The sequence below is a fragment of the Mirounga angustirostris genome, unplaced genomic scaffold (genome assembly GCF_029215605.1).
Source record: "Mirounga angustirostris isolate CCGP_5_RB_7025 unplaced genomic scaffold, mMirAng1.0.hap1 SCAF_15, whole genome shotgun sequence".
Lineage (NCBI taxonomy): Eukaryota > Metazoa > Chordata > Mammalia > Carnivora > Phocidae > Mirounga > Mirounga angustirostris.
The window spans coordinates 7970491-7983448 of NW_026991723.1; the positions used below are offsets into that span (position 1 = coordinate 7970491).

General features: G+C 38.6%; 1 protein-coding gene across 4 annotated transcripts in view; it reads left to right on the forward strand.

The window, feature by feature from the left end:
- RFX3 (regulatory factor X3) overlaps positions 1-12958 on the forward strand; it is a 302075-nt gene that overhangs the window by 226750 nt on the left and 62367 nt on the right. For 3 of the 4 annotated variants that reach the window (XM_064579885.1, XM_054509150.2, XM_064579884.1), the window contains one exon: positions 2288-2407. The exons of the other annotated variant lie outside the window; for it this stretch is intronic. In XM_064579885.1, coding sequence (XP_064435955.1) covers positions 2288-2407 — 120 coding nt within the window. The remainder of the gene's footprint in view (positions 1-2287; positions 2408-12958) is intronic. 4 annotated transcript variants of the gene reach the window in all.

The following is a 12958-nucleotide window of genomic DNA, read 5'->3' on the forward strand; positions in this document are numbered from 1 at the left end:
GTTATGCATACCGTGCCAATATTTTGAGACTCTGGGCTTTATTCAGCATTCTAATAGTGGTATTGTTGTGCTCCTTTTGTTGCTGAGAGGGATTTCAATTGGTCCTATTTTGAGGCTCCATTCAAACCTTGAAACACATCTTTAAAATAGAAAGGGACAAAATTGGGGTTGTTTGGGTTTGTGAATGAGTGGAATCCATACTCTATAAGTACATATTGCAATATTGCAGCTTTTACTTTCTGATGTTCTCTTTTTCCCCCTTACTATGTAACAATTATGTCTCCTATTCCTTTTACAATTGTATGTAGTGTTTGCAATTAGAGATGGAAAGGAAAGCCTAGAAGAATAAGGAGAAAAGAAACCCTATGGGGAAAGTTTAAGCAAATGCTATGTTACGAAGACAGCAGAACTCTAATGTAGAATCACTGACAACGATGAGGGTAAAGCACCATAGATTCTATCACGGAAAGTGGTTTCTCATTCATTTACTACTTCTAACCCAGGGAAGAGGAAGAAAATCAGCATTATAAACCATGAAGCAAACTAACTCAGATACTTTCTTTCTTTCTTTCTCTTTTTCTTTTTTCTTTCTTTCTTTCTTTCTTTCTTTCTTTCTTTCTTTCTTTCTTTCTTCTTTCTTTTTGATGAACTATATGCAGAACTGTTACTTGTTCATCAATAAAATAACCTAGTGAATTAATTCAAACCAAAACTAGACCTTTTCTCAACTTTATGGAGCTAAGTGAAACAATAAATAAAATCACCATGTTTCTAAACAAAGGCAAATCAAAAGTTTCCTTTTGTTAGAATCCATCTGAAAATTAAGTTTAAGCAAAGAAGACCATGGAACATGGCTGATCTCCCCCAACCATCTCCCCACCAACCCAATGAAAATGCTCATTTGTAGGAAATGGAGAAGAAACTAGACACTTTATCTATTTTGGTCTACATAAGAGAGACACCATTTTACTCTGTAGCTGTCATTGGCTACCTCCCCTGGGGAATGTCTCCTGCTTCCCACCCCACTCTACTCCCTACCCTTCTCCTGTTTGTAAGGGAGAACACTACAAATTGGTGTTTTTTTGTTTTGTTTTTTTGTTATGTTCTGCAGTGGATTTTGGAGACAAGATCTAATCTCTGCAAGTAGAAGGCCTTAAGTTTTCATACTGTTTTATTTTACCAAAACAAGGTAGATATTAAATGCCCTACTTTTTTTAAAAAATAGCAATATTATTTATATAATAAGATTTTAATGTCTTTGAATATATAGGCTTCATCTGATATATGTTCTTTAATTTTGGAAGTAAAATTCTGTTCTATTTTTATATAAAATATTTAATCCACACTCTTCTTGCATTTCTTTTTGTAAATGAAAGAAAAAAATGGAAAAAGCAGCTGATGTCTTGCTATATATAGACTTGTGAAAAACTATTTTCCCTTTGCAAAAATTTACATATTTAAAATGTTATTTTTGCAAGAATTTGCAAATTTCATTCAGAGCAAAACTTTGTCATTTCTAATAGCAAACATGGTCTTTCTCATGAACATGGGGAAATTGTGACAATTTTTATCCAGGTGGAGATTTGCCATTTTCACAGAGAAAGTTCCCCATGTCTGTTGTGACACATCTTATTCAGCCTGCAAAACCGATATGAATTCGTTAGAACAGAGACTAATAAAATAGATTTCAAAATCAATAGATTAAATACCTGCTTCCTTTTATGTTTCAAAATAGTAAGTAATAGACTTCACCACAACATTCTGTATCAGTGAAGTTACCTTCATCACCCCTGCAGTAATAGAACTTGCAGAAATGGAGAACGTATCCAAGACAGTAGAATCAAGATTTCTTTTCTTTTCTCTTTTCTACCACTTTATAATAAATTCCCATCTAGTGTGCAACCCTTTATCCTCTTGATGCATTTTTATTGGCCTGACCTTTTTTTCCACCATTACCCCTTCTAAATTAAATTTAGAATACACATTTGAAAAGAAAAATGTAACTTACATGGACTCAGTGGGCTCTCGTACTAATATTTAAGTTTATAAGGAAAGATTTTTTTGCAGGGCCCTGAGCCAACTGATTCAGAATCTTATTTTGATTCTTCAGATGTAGCTGCCATAAAAATATACAGGTGACCCAGAACAGGCAGATCATAAATATATAACATAAATACGCTTCTTTTACCTAATCTTTCCCAGTGTGTAGCTAAGTGGACATCCTAAATGATTAATATTGGTTTGACTGACTTTCTGTGTCTCTAATGTTTGTTGTTCTTTTATGAAGAGGAAACTCCAAGTACCATTACTATGGGATTCGTGTCAAGCCAGATTCCCCTCTGAATCGTCTGCAAGAAGACATGCAGTATATGGCTATGAGGCAGCAGCCCATGCAACAGAAACAAAGGTAGACTCTGGAATGATCCCTGACCTGTCCAAGCTACGTATTTCTTTAGATGTGCAGTCTCCTTTTTTCTAGAGCAAATACCTAGGTGTGCAAGAATGTGGCTGTTGTCTGCATGCGTTTACTTACCATGGACAGTTCTCAAATATGATTTAGTAGAATTTCATCCACCCTGTCTGTTTTCCAAATCTTTTTAAAATTACTTATCAGACAACCTGTTTGGCCCCTTGTATGTTAAAATGTGACATCCCAAACTATGCAGCCAAGGAAACCCAACACAACACGTAAGGAGCAAACCCAAGCAAATGCCACCTGGAGAAACTTGCTTCAGTGTTGGTGAGTTCCTTCCTTGCCATTGGCACCCTCCCTCAGTCACTCTTCTTGATGTGGTAGGAGTATTGGCAACATGTTCAAGACTTCTTATATTTTCTTTGAATCCAACTTTCAAAGAGAAAGAATTGTAGATATTAGAGCTGTAAGAGGTCTCAAGCATTCATGGATGGATGGATGGATGGATGGATGGAATCATAGATCTTAGAATTAAAAATGCCTTAGTCTAGTCTGGCCCCTCAGCTTTGTGATGACCAAAGCCTTAATGGCTCTGTTTTTCAGTGAAGTCCCAGAGAGGTTAAATGATTTGCACAAACCCACAGTGCTGTTACATAGCCTTCTAGTCTCATGTGCCTTGTATCACAGTTTAGAGTAAATAAAATGAAAAATCCCTTTCTTTTTACCAGTATAGCTCAGCCATGATAGTAGTTATAATTTTTCTTTTCAATTGAGCATGCAAATTAAGTAGGGGAAGGGAGACCTGTACATAGGTCATCAGATGATCTGCCTCAGTCTTCCTAATTTATTGATCTGGGATGATTAGCCAGGTCCCCTCCCCATCCACACTAGCTTAGTCGGGAGCATTAGCTCCAAGTCACTGCCAGAGAAAGAATCTATCACCCAGTGGCCCTTCCCTTCCTTAGTCAGCAAGTACTGATGGTGTCTCTGCCACCTGCTAGACCCCCGTGTGCCCAGAGAAGACACAGTCTCTAACTTTGAGGAGTTAAGAAATTAGAAAGCGAAGGCATGGGAAACTTTTTTCTTAAGTAATGCCGTGTGAGAAGTGCTAAAGTAAAGCTTTGATCCAGGAACTACTGAAATACAGAGGAATTTTCAGTTAAGCCCAGGAGAGTTGAGAAGTGTCCTAGAGAAAGTGCTGTTTGAGGGGGACTCAGAGGTATCAGGAAGAGGAGGGTCAGGCAGAGGGACTCAGGCAAACAAGAGCACCAGGGTGGTATGAAGTCCAGGATGTCCTTGGTAAGTACTGTGTGCGCTGGTGAGGCTGACCCAGCAGGAGCAGAACTGAGAAGAGGGTTGAGTCGTTCGGCAGGAGATGAGATTGAAAACATACTTAGGGGACTCGGTTGTATATGCAGCTAATAAGTTTGTTCTTTGTGCGCAGCATAGCTTTGAGGCTGTGTAAGGCTTTGGAGCAAAACAATGGAACTTACAGATTTTTTTTTAGAGATGACTTATTTGGGACAAGACCTATTTCATGGGAGCAGACCGGAGGTAAAGACGCTTGTTAAATAGTTTAACGCGATCATAATTTCTGGTGCTAGTGTTCCAGACTGGAGTCCGTCCATTCAGGATTGGCTGTTAAATGAAGGTTGTCTCAGGGGTTTTAGATTTTTGATTCACAGGTTCTCGATCTTATTTTTTTAACTGCTAACTTCTGAGTTTTTTGAGGTATAGTCATTAAAATATATTAAAAGGCCTTGGAAAAATACAATAAAATAAATCCTAGAACAGTTCTTTATAGGTGGAATTTGTGTGCATTGTAATAAGTTATTATTGTCTTGGGTTATGATTATCTTGTCCACCTGTTGGCGGCAACACTTAGAGCCTTTAGTTTCTGGTGTGTCCTCTGCACTCATGCCTTGCGGCGCTGCACAGTGGAGCTGATGGTGAGGTCGAGACCAAAACAAAGTTCGATTCAAAAATAACATATATTCAAACTTAAATATGAACAAAAGCTCGATAAATTGCACTTAAGACAGCTGAAACTCACCTCTCCCTGTGATTTACCTGCAAAGAATCCGAGCAAGTTCTCGTGGAAATGGGAGCCTTCAAGGAACATTCTTTGTAAAAAAAAAAAAAAAAGGCCTGGGTTAGGGAAGCAAGACCTAGGACTTAGAAAGGTCTCCTTATGAAACAGATTCCAGAGCTCTAAAGGTTAATAAGCCATGAACACTCTCCCTCTCAGTCTAGTTGTAATTGCTTTGAGAATCAGACATAATGTGGATGTATTTAAGAAGGGATATAAAATTCTCAGTGATGTTAATGAATTGTACCAACCTTAGTTCCTTATAGTGTTTGCTTTCTTGTGAAATAAGGATGTGAGAGAACCAAAGAAGTACAGTTGACCTTTGAGCAACAGGGAATTAGGGGCACTGAGCCCCCTCACAGTCCAAAATCTGGGTATAACTTCTGACTCCCCAAAAAACTTAACTACTAATAGCTTAATGTTGACCAGAAGGCTTACCAATAATAAAAAGTCGATTAACACATATTTTGTATGTTATATATATTCTTACAATAAAGTAAGCTAGAAAAGGAAAATGTTACTAAGAAAATCATCAGGAAAATACATTTACTGTATTGTATTTATCGAAAAAATTTTGCATATAAGTGGATCTGCGCAGTTCAAACACATTTTGCTCAAGGGCCAGTGGTACTGAAATTTTCTTTTTGTTGCTGTTGTTGTTTTGTCTTTAATGATACAAGTTTTGGATTCTGGACAGTTGCTCTTGGAATGGTGTCTTGCTAACTGACTGCAATGTTAGTGTTGTCGACCTCACAGGCCCCTCATGGGATTAGCAGGACAGAGGGAGGTTTCTGTTTTCTCTCTGAAGGATTCTACCAACTGGCCACATTAATAGGCCTTCAGTGAAGCCAATTATCCCATTGTGCAAAAACACTTGGACAGAAGAGGGAGAGTTTCTCTCCCTAAGTCTGGATGTCGGAGTTAAGAGTATTTGTTGAAAAACCATGGAAAAAGAAAAGTATTGTATCATTTGTCTTATGGCTTATAAAACTCAAGTGATTCTATTGAACATATTAAATTTCACATAAGAAGAGCCTGCCATTCTTGTTAAAACATAAGTGACATGTGAAAGGTTTAAAATATTTTATAGCAGCTACTTGTATTTAATATTTTAGAATATTCAAATTGTCTCAATGCCTCGAGCATTAGTGTATGCATCTATATGTGCACATCTTCCACAGTATAAATTTACATGTTTTATGTGTTCTTACGGGATGAAAATTCAAGTATATGCAGTGATCATTTGATCAAGTAGAAGTGAAGTTTTGCAGCTCAGTTTGTATATTTTTCTGTGGAGTTTGGAATCATAGTAGTTGGAGAAGTACTAATGATTGTTGTTCCATATAACTTTATAGTTATTAGAACCCCTTTCCGTTTGGTATCTCACTGGAAGATTTGATAGGTAGTAGAGGAAATTTCCACTTGTCTACAAATCCGATTCCCAGCAACACCACCATATGGAACATAGCCACGAGTCTGGAAATAAATGGAAACAGCTTCTGATTGAAAAAACAGTTGTCACAGAGCCCAGAGTTTAGCTTAATTGAAAAGATGAAGCCATTCTCAAGCCATGTACCTAAACTAAAGGAGCAGATTAGAGCCCACTCGATTCATAGGCAATCGTGAGGTAGAACAGTTGGCAAGAGGAAATATGAGTGACAAGGTGACAAGGGTCTTCCGTTTGCTTTTGGGTTAATCAACACAGAAGTGGGTGCACATTCAGTGGAGGGACAAGTAGACCCAGGTACTCGGGTAGTTTTGAGTATCATCAGTCTAGCGACTGGAATCTAGTCTAACACAGTGTAACAACTTTGGCTTATTGATGACATTATGCATAAGCAAAAAGAGGTAAAGTATCCTGGGTAAGAAAGCAGGAGAATGTGTAGTCGCCTTTTTTTTTTTTTTTAAATATCTTCTGTTGAAAATATTTCATATGAAAATAACTTCTACATTTAAATGTCATCTTCAGTTTCAAGGAAATTCACTCATGGATAATTTGCTTGCCCTAATTTAGACAATAAATAACTTAGGTTATAGAACAAAAATGAGAGCAGGACTTCTCAGGTCCACAAGTAAAAATGTTTGCTGCAGTTTATTTTTAATATTTAAAAGAAGCACCTATGTTGGCATACATATTTGAGTTGTTCTTCTGAATCCTCATAGCAAAAGTGGGGGAATGGAGCCACGTGCTTTTGACAGTGTGCTGGGCTGTGTTTGATCCCAGTAGCCGTTCTCAAAATATTAAGGTGCATTTATCATTCCTTCAACAAACATCTAACCACCAGCAATTGCATACAGAATATGTCCATCACACCTAAAAGAGACCCTAGAGAATCATAGAATGTTACAGCTGGAAGGAAGAGATCCCCCAGTCCAGTGCATCCTCTTGACGAGAAAACTGAAGTCCATCAGGGTTGATAACTTATCCACAGTCATAGAGCAACCAGGGCAAAGACCCAGTCCTCTTGTCTTTGTTCTTACACGAATGCCCCCTTTAAAGAGGGAAGATAACCCAAACAGAAACATACACATGTAGTAGATTTGTGCACATGAAATAAAAGGAGAAGTCACACTTCAGTGAGTATGTCCCAACTAGGGAAGACAGGTGTCACCTCCTGCCTCTTTGAATGGTCTCTTCATAGGAAATGGATTCTGTGAAAGAAGGAAGCTTTGTGGCACGAGAGGAGGGAAACAGAGGCCAGTTGGAAACATGGCACAGCAAGGCAGCTTTGCTTTGCTGCAGACAGATGTGAAAGCATGCATGTTCCTAAGGAGTGAGAGAGGACACGAACCCGTGTCATTAAAAGACCTTCCCTAAGGGGCGCCTGAGTGGCTCAGTCGTTGGGCATCCGACTCTTGGTTTCAGCTCTGGTCTTGATCTCGGGGTTGTGAGTGCACTTGGCGGGGAGTCTACTTGAGATTCTCCCTCTCCCTCTCCTTCTGCCCCTTCCCCCTCAGTCATGTTCATTCTCTCCCTCTCTCTCTCAAATAAATAAATAAATCTTTTAAGAGAAAAACACAAAAAAGACCTTCCTTAATATAGACTTCCGAGGCTGGTGGAAAGCACTCCATATTTAAGATTGGGAAATAAGGGTGTGAGGATAGGCTGCTCTGGCAGTTCTGTGGGTGTGTGACTGAACTTCACTGACCCTTGGTTTCTCCATCTGCAAAATGGGCATTCATAGTAGTCTATGTCACAGATTGTTCTGAAGTTCAGGTGGAAAAAAGTATATAAAGGTTTTGTTGTTGTTTTTTTAAATAATTGGGAACATTCAAGTGTTAGGTAAATTATTATTATTAATACTATTATTACTACGTGTGCTAGAGAACAGTATTTCTTTAAGATAAGGCCGTTTCAGAGAAGAATGAACCCTAGCAATTGGGCAACTTTCGACTTCCATTTCTTTAGACCTCCTGGCCAGTGGTTTTCAGCTCTGTTAATAGTTTACCCTCCCTTCCCTGGAACAGGAATCCCCGGGGGTCATTGCAGACCTAAGCATCTAGGGCTGATCGCTTGCCCTGAGGCCTCTAAGGCTGGCAGGAGTCTCGGTGGGAAGATGATCACGTGCCTGCCCCTTTGGCTTTTGGAAACAAATAAGAAACCCTGGCACCGAAGGATCTGATGTTCACCATGCAACTGCAGTGGTCCCTGGCATAGAGATAGTTTCCACTGAAGATCAGAGAATCAAAATTCATCGCAATTCAGTAACTATTAACTATAGTAATTCGTGTAAAGTTTGTGAATGGTAACAGTCACCACTTACCCTCCAGATAAACATTTATTGAACATTTTAAATGTCCTTCAATAAGCACTTTCTGTGCAAGATCTCATTTGGCAATTACATGGGCTATTTACTGATAAGGAAATGGAGGCCCATTTAATTTTGCTGTATGCGAGAAGCTCGCTAATTTGTTTTTCCTTAGACAGAGCCCCAGGTTGTTCTCTTTTGTGGTTGTTGCCCTCTTGGCATCTGGTGGAGTCAGGTTGTTATTTTCCAAAGAAAGGTGGGGGAGGGACATCTCTGTAGAATCAGTTCAAGGGGGAGGGCCAGCTGTAGATCAAAGAAGTGTCGTGCATATTTATTAAGAAGACCACATCAGTTCAACACATGACTCCCAAGTTGCCTTTGTGATGAGGACCCCTTGAAGAAATTCATGAGAAGAGAATAGCGTCTGCCTTTTTCAACATTACATCCTCAGCATCGAGCACATTGTCAGCGCTCTGTAAATATTTGTTAAGTGAATGAATGATCCACAGCTTTTATTTCAGCAAACAGCTTCCACCTCCTCCTTTCCCTACCTCTCCCACATTTTTGACTAAAACTGCTGCAGTTAATACAACTACCCCCTCGGAATTTAATTTTTCCCTCCTCTCCTTGCCCAATTATAGATGTAGAGCTAGTGAAGAGTCAAGTACTTCAAGAGCCACCAATAAGGATTGAAGTGATGGAGTAACTGTCATTAACCAGGGCTGATGTTTGAGGTCATTTAGACACAGACATATTTAGTATGACATCAAGGAGTCAGTTCGCATTCTGAAAGAAAGGCGCTCCCAGCATTCTGTATTTTCCTTTGATCTATTCGTATTTTACCTGGCTTCAGACCTCAAGTCATCTCAAGATTTTCTGGGACAGTTGTTCTAAAGAGAATCTCAAGATACCAATAGAAAGTTTTAGCCTCTTGCTCCAATTAGGAGCTCAACGTTTAGATTGGTTCATGCAGATCAAATGATTATGTACCTTCTAGAATTCTAAAGACTCGGTTGGCCCATGCAGTCGAGATGTTGAGTTTTGCCTGTGCATTTTTCACCTGCTTCAAGAGGGACTTTTCCAAATGTTTCATCTAGTCCATTGAAAACCGTGGTACTGCTAAATATAATAGAGTAAATATAATAGAGTAAATGTAGGCCATTCTTTGCCTCTCGTTGGATTCCTTCAGTGTCTGTACATGTGAGATTATTGACAGAATTAGATATTATTTTACAGTAGAGTTCCAGCTGTCCAAGTTCTAAATAACAGCTATGACTAACCCCATGGGGGAAGATTCCTAAAAATTTTCCATGTTTTCTGTGTTAGTGACAGGTTTCATGCGTACACTCCGCTATTAAAGCATTAGACTTTCTTTGATTTCTTAATCATTAACAACTGTAGCTTTGATTGCCCATGGAGCTGCAAGCTGTTAAAATGATCATTTGCCTCTTACTAATTTGGAAACCAAGAGCTGTTTCTTCATTTGATGAAGCACAGGTCTTTCTCAGAGCATGTACAGCTCAGAAGCACTAAGAACCTGCTGTCAGAAAATAATCGTCTAAAAATACTGAATTTGTCAAATAAATGGGATGAAGAGAGAAGATACTATTAAATACTAAAAAGTTCAGTTCTTTAAAGGATTCAACAAGGAACTTTTTTCAGTAGGAAGTGTCTCTGGTTTTTACAGTGTAGTATTTAAATGGTTCTTTATGAAGAAGGCAGAGAGGCAGGAAGTCTGAAAGCTGTGTTTCAATGTCACAAGGTCAGTTGAAATTCAACCAGGGTTAACATAATGTTGAATGTCTCATGTGAGTCAATAGAAACATGTAAGAAACATCCTGGAAAAATTTTGTTTATACACGGCCTTTTTGAAACTGTGCCCCTGCCGTGCTTTCCCCATAGTAAATGCTTAATAATATTTGTTAAATCGATTTGATAGATGTTACGATCAGTTGGTGGTAGGATAAAATGAAATATGTTCCCTTGAGCATTCATTCATTCATTAGCCACTCAGTGACATTAATTTATATTCCAAATGTAGTTTATTGGAAATAAATAAAAAATTGAGGGCTTGGTTTATAAAAAATTACTTTTCTGTGATGTGATGGTTGTACTTGCACAACATTGGGCTGAAGGAACTTATTTTGGGCCAAGAGGCTCCCACAGACTAGTTCTGGGCAGGCTACTCAAGAAATATCTGGGAGGCTTGTTAAGGTCATCAATTCCTAAGCCCCATGTTAAAGATTTTGCTGGGTAGGTCTAGGGTGAGCCTAGCCTTTGAGCTTTCTGAAAAGCTACCCAGATACTGATCTACATTTAGGTTTCAGGAGCTAATGTATAACATAAAGATGATATCATCTTTAACTGTTTCTTCCAAGAAGAATCAGTTACCACAGATACTGTCCAGTCTATTTTTAATGTGGTTCTTCTTGCCTTCCCGTTAAACTTTCTCCTTAGGGAAGACCCAACCCTGAGGTGATGGTGGTGAAAGGATGTTTTCCTTAGACCATCAGGAAAATGAACATCCAGCTTTCCTCTGTCCAGTGTTTCTGATTTCTAGGGCTTCTAAGTGCCAGTCCTATGTCAGGCAATACACTGAGGATATGCCAATATGTGACTTATTACTTAAGACAGGAAATGCAAAAATCAGCATTACCGAGGAGCTCTGTCAGAGGCTCGTAGAAATACTACTCTTGTATATGAGCCCTATTCCTGCCCTTCCTGATATCATTATGGCCCATACTGCTCCCAGACTTGGCCCCCAACCTTTCTCTGGGGAGATACAACATAAGGTTCTGGCTTATAGATGTCCTACTGACAAGGCAACCAAAGTGAACCAAAGGGTTCAGTCCACTGTTCACCTTGCTACTCTTATGGTTAGAATAAATCCTCTCATTTCTCAGTTCTGACTATATTTTCTTTTCTTTTTTTTTTTTTTATCCTTTACCTTTCCTATATAAGATTTGTTCTTGAGTACTGACTGACCTGCACGGTTTCTCCAGAATTTACCAAGTTCCTTTTCATCTGCAAGCTAATCTTGATGTATTTTCCATCTCCTGTATAATATAGTGTACCTCTAATCAGCACTTGCCACTCAGTATCATTATTATGAATCATACATTAATTATAATGTGTTCTGATTTTGAGTGCTTATTAAAAATATCGTTTCTTTCCCTTAGGGATTTCTTCTATCTTCATCTTTCTGAGGAAGCAGATAATTTTGCTTGCGAGCTGCAGGCTTGATAAGTACTGGGTTCAAGTAGCTTGTGGGAGAGCATCTGTCCTCTGAAAACTTACACTCTAAAAGGAATGCACATCATTTCCTTTTATGGCCAAATTTCCCTTGTCTTCGACATTTGACATTTCTGCCTATGGAGCATGCGTGGTATACTAGATCCTGTGCAGGACAAAGGAAGGTTGATTAAGCATAGCCTGGCAAAGTCTCATAATTACTGTCTAACCCCATAGTAAAATTTAATAGAATTGAAGTCTATAGGAAATCTTTCCATTTTCCCTTCTGCAGTGTAAATAACCATTTCTGTTTATTAACTCCACAAATCCCAAACTCCATTAAGTTAAATGAAAAAACACATTTAAACTGTTTTAGCCTGTTCTATTAGTGGTATACAATTTCATAGCTGAAAAAAGGGGGCTAAAATCAAATGAAGCCTGGAATGGGTCAATGAGGATGAGGAACTTCCCCAAGGATAAAATCATTCAAGTCTTCTAGAACAGAATGGTTGGCAACTGCTTCCCCACACAAGTACTCAAAGTACTTGCCCCACCGAGTCTTTTTTGCCTCTCTGGGATGATTCTTTAAGGAGGAAAAAAATTTTTAAAATTCAGTTTTTCATAAATGACACTTATAGCACAGGATGATAGTACTAACCCTTCCTGTCATCGCTTGGTATGGCCCCAGCAGAAAAGTCCTTTCAGATTTTTTTTTTTCCCCAGTAAATAAAAGGATAGGTTTGAGTTGTTCGGTGTCATTAGAAAAATAACAATCCACATTTGGGTGGCTCGGGGCCATCACAAAGATGATAACATAGATGAAGCGTGTTGTCCTCTTTGCCCACCCTGTTCACCTTCTGACTTTATGTTTGCTTTTCATAGTTCTCTGTTAGATCCTGTCACAGAAGCAGTGAATGTAAATGTCATTATGAGAGACGGCAGTTTTTCTTGGAAGTTTTGTTTATCTAAGTTCTAATGAACAACATCTCAAGATGGAGTCATTTCCTAACGCAACCTGCGCATTGGTTTGCACGATGTCTCATTAGGTCGATTCATCTCATATCTGTCGTCAGAGTGCAGGTGTCTTTGGGCGCACCCTGTTCATGTATCAGGGACATTGTTATTCATAGTAATTTCATATCAGTGATGCAGTTGACTTATGGTATTAATGTTAGAGTCAAGTGTCTGGGTGGAGAGAATATTAGGTGGTCTTGTTTATAAATATAATGAGAAATGGGGTGGGGGGAATGGGAGAATAAACATAGAGTGAATGCTATCTCTAGGTCCTAAGCTTTTTGTAGATTTTAATCTTATGTTCATCTGTTTTTTTTTTTTTCTCTAAATTTCTAACATGAAGGAAAAGAAATGAAATCTTAGAAAAAGAAGAAATTAGAATTGCTACTTATTTCTTATTTTGTATTCGCTCATCTTAGGAGACTTGCCCAGGCTTTTTTTTCATATGTGCTGTTTCTCTCC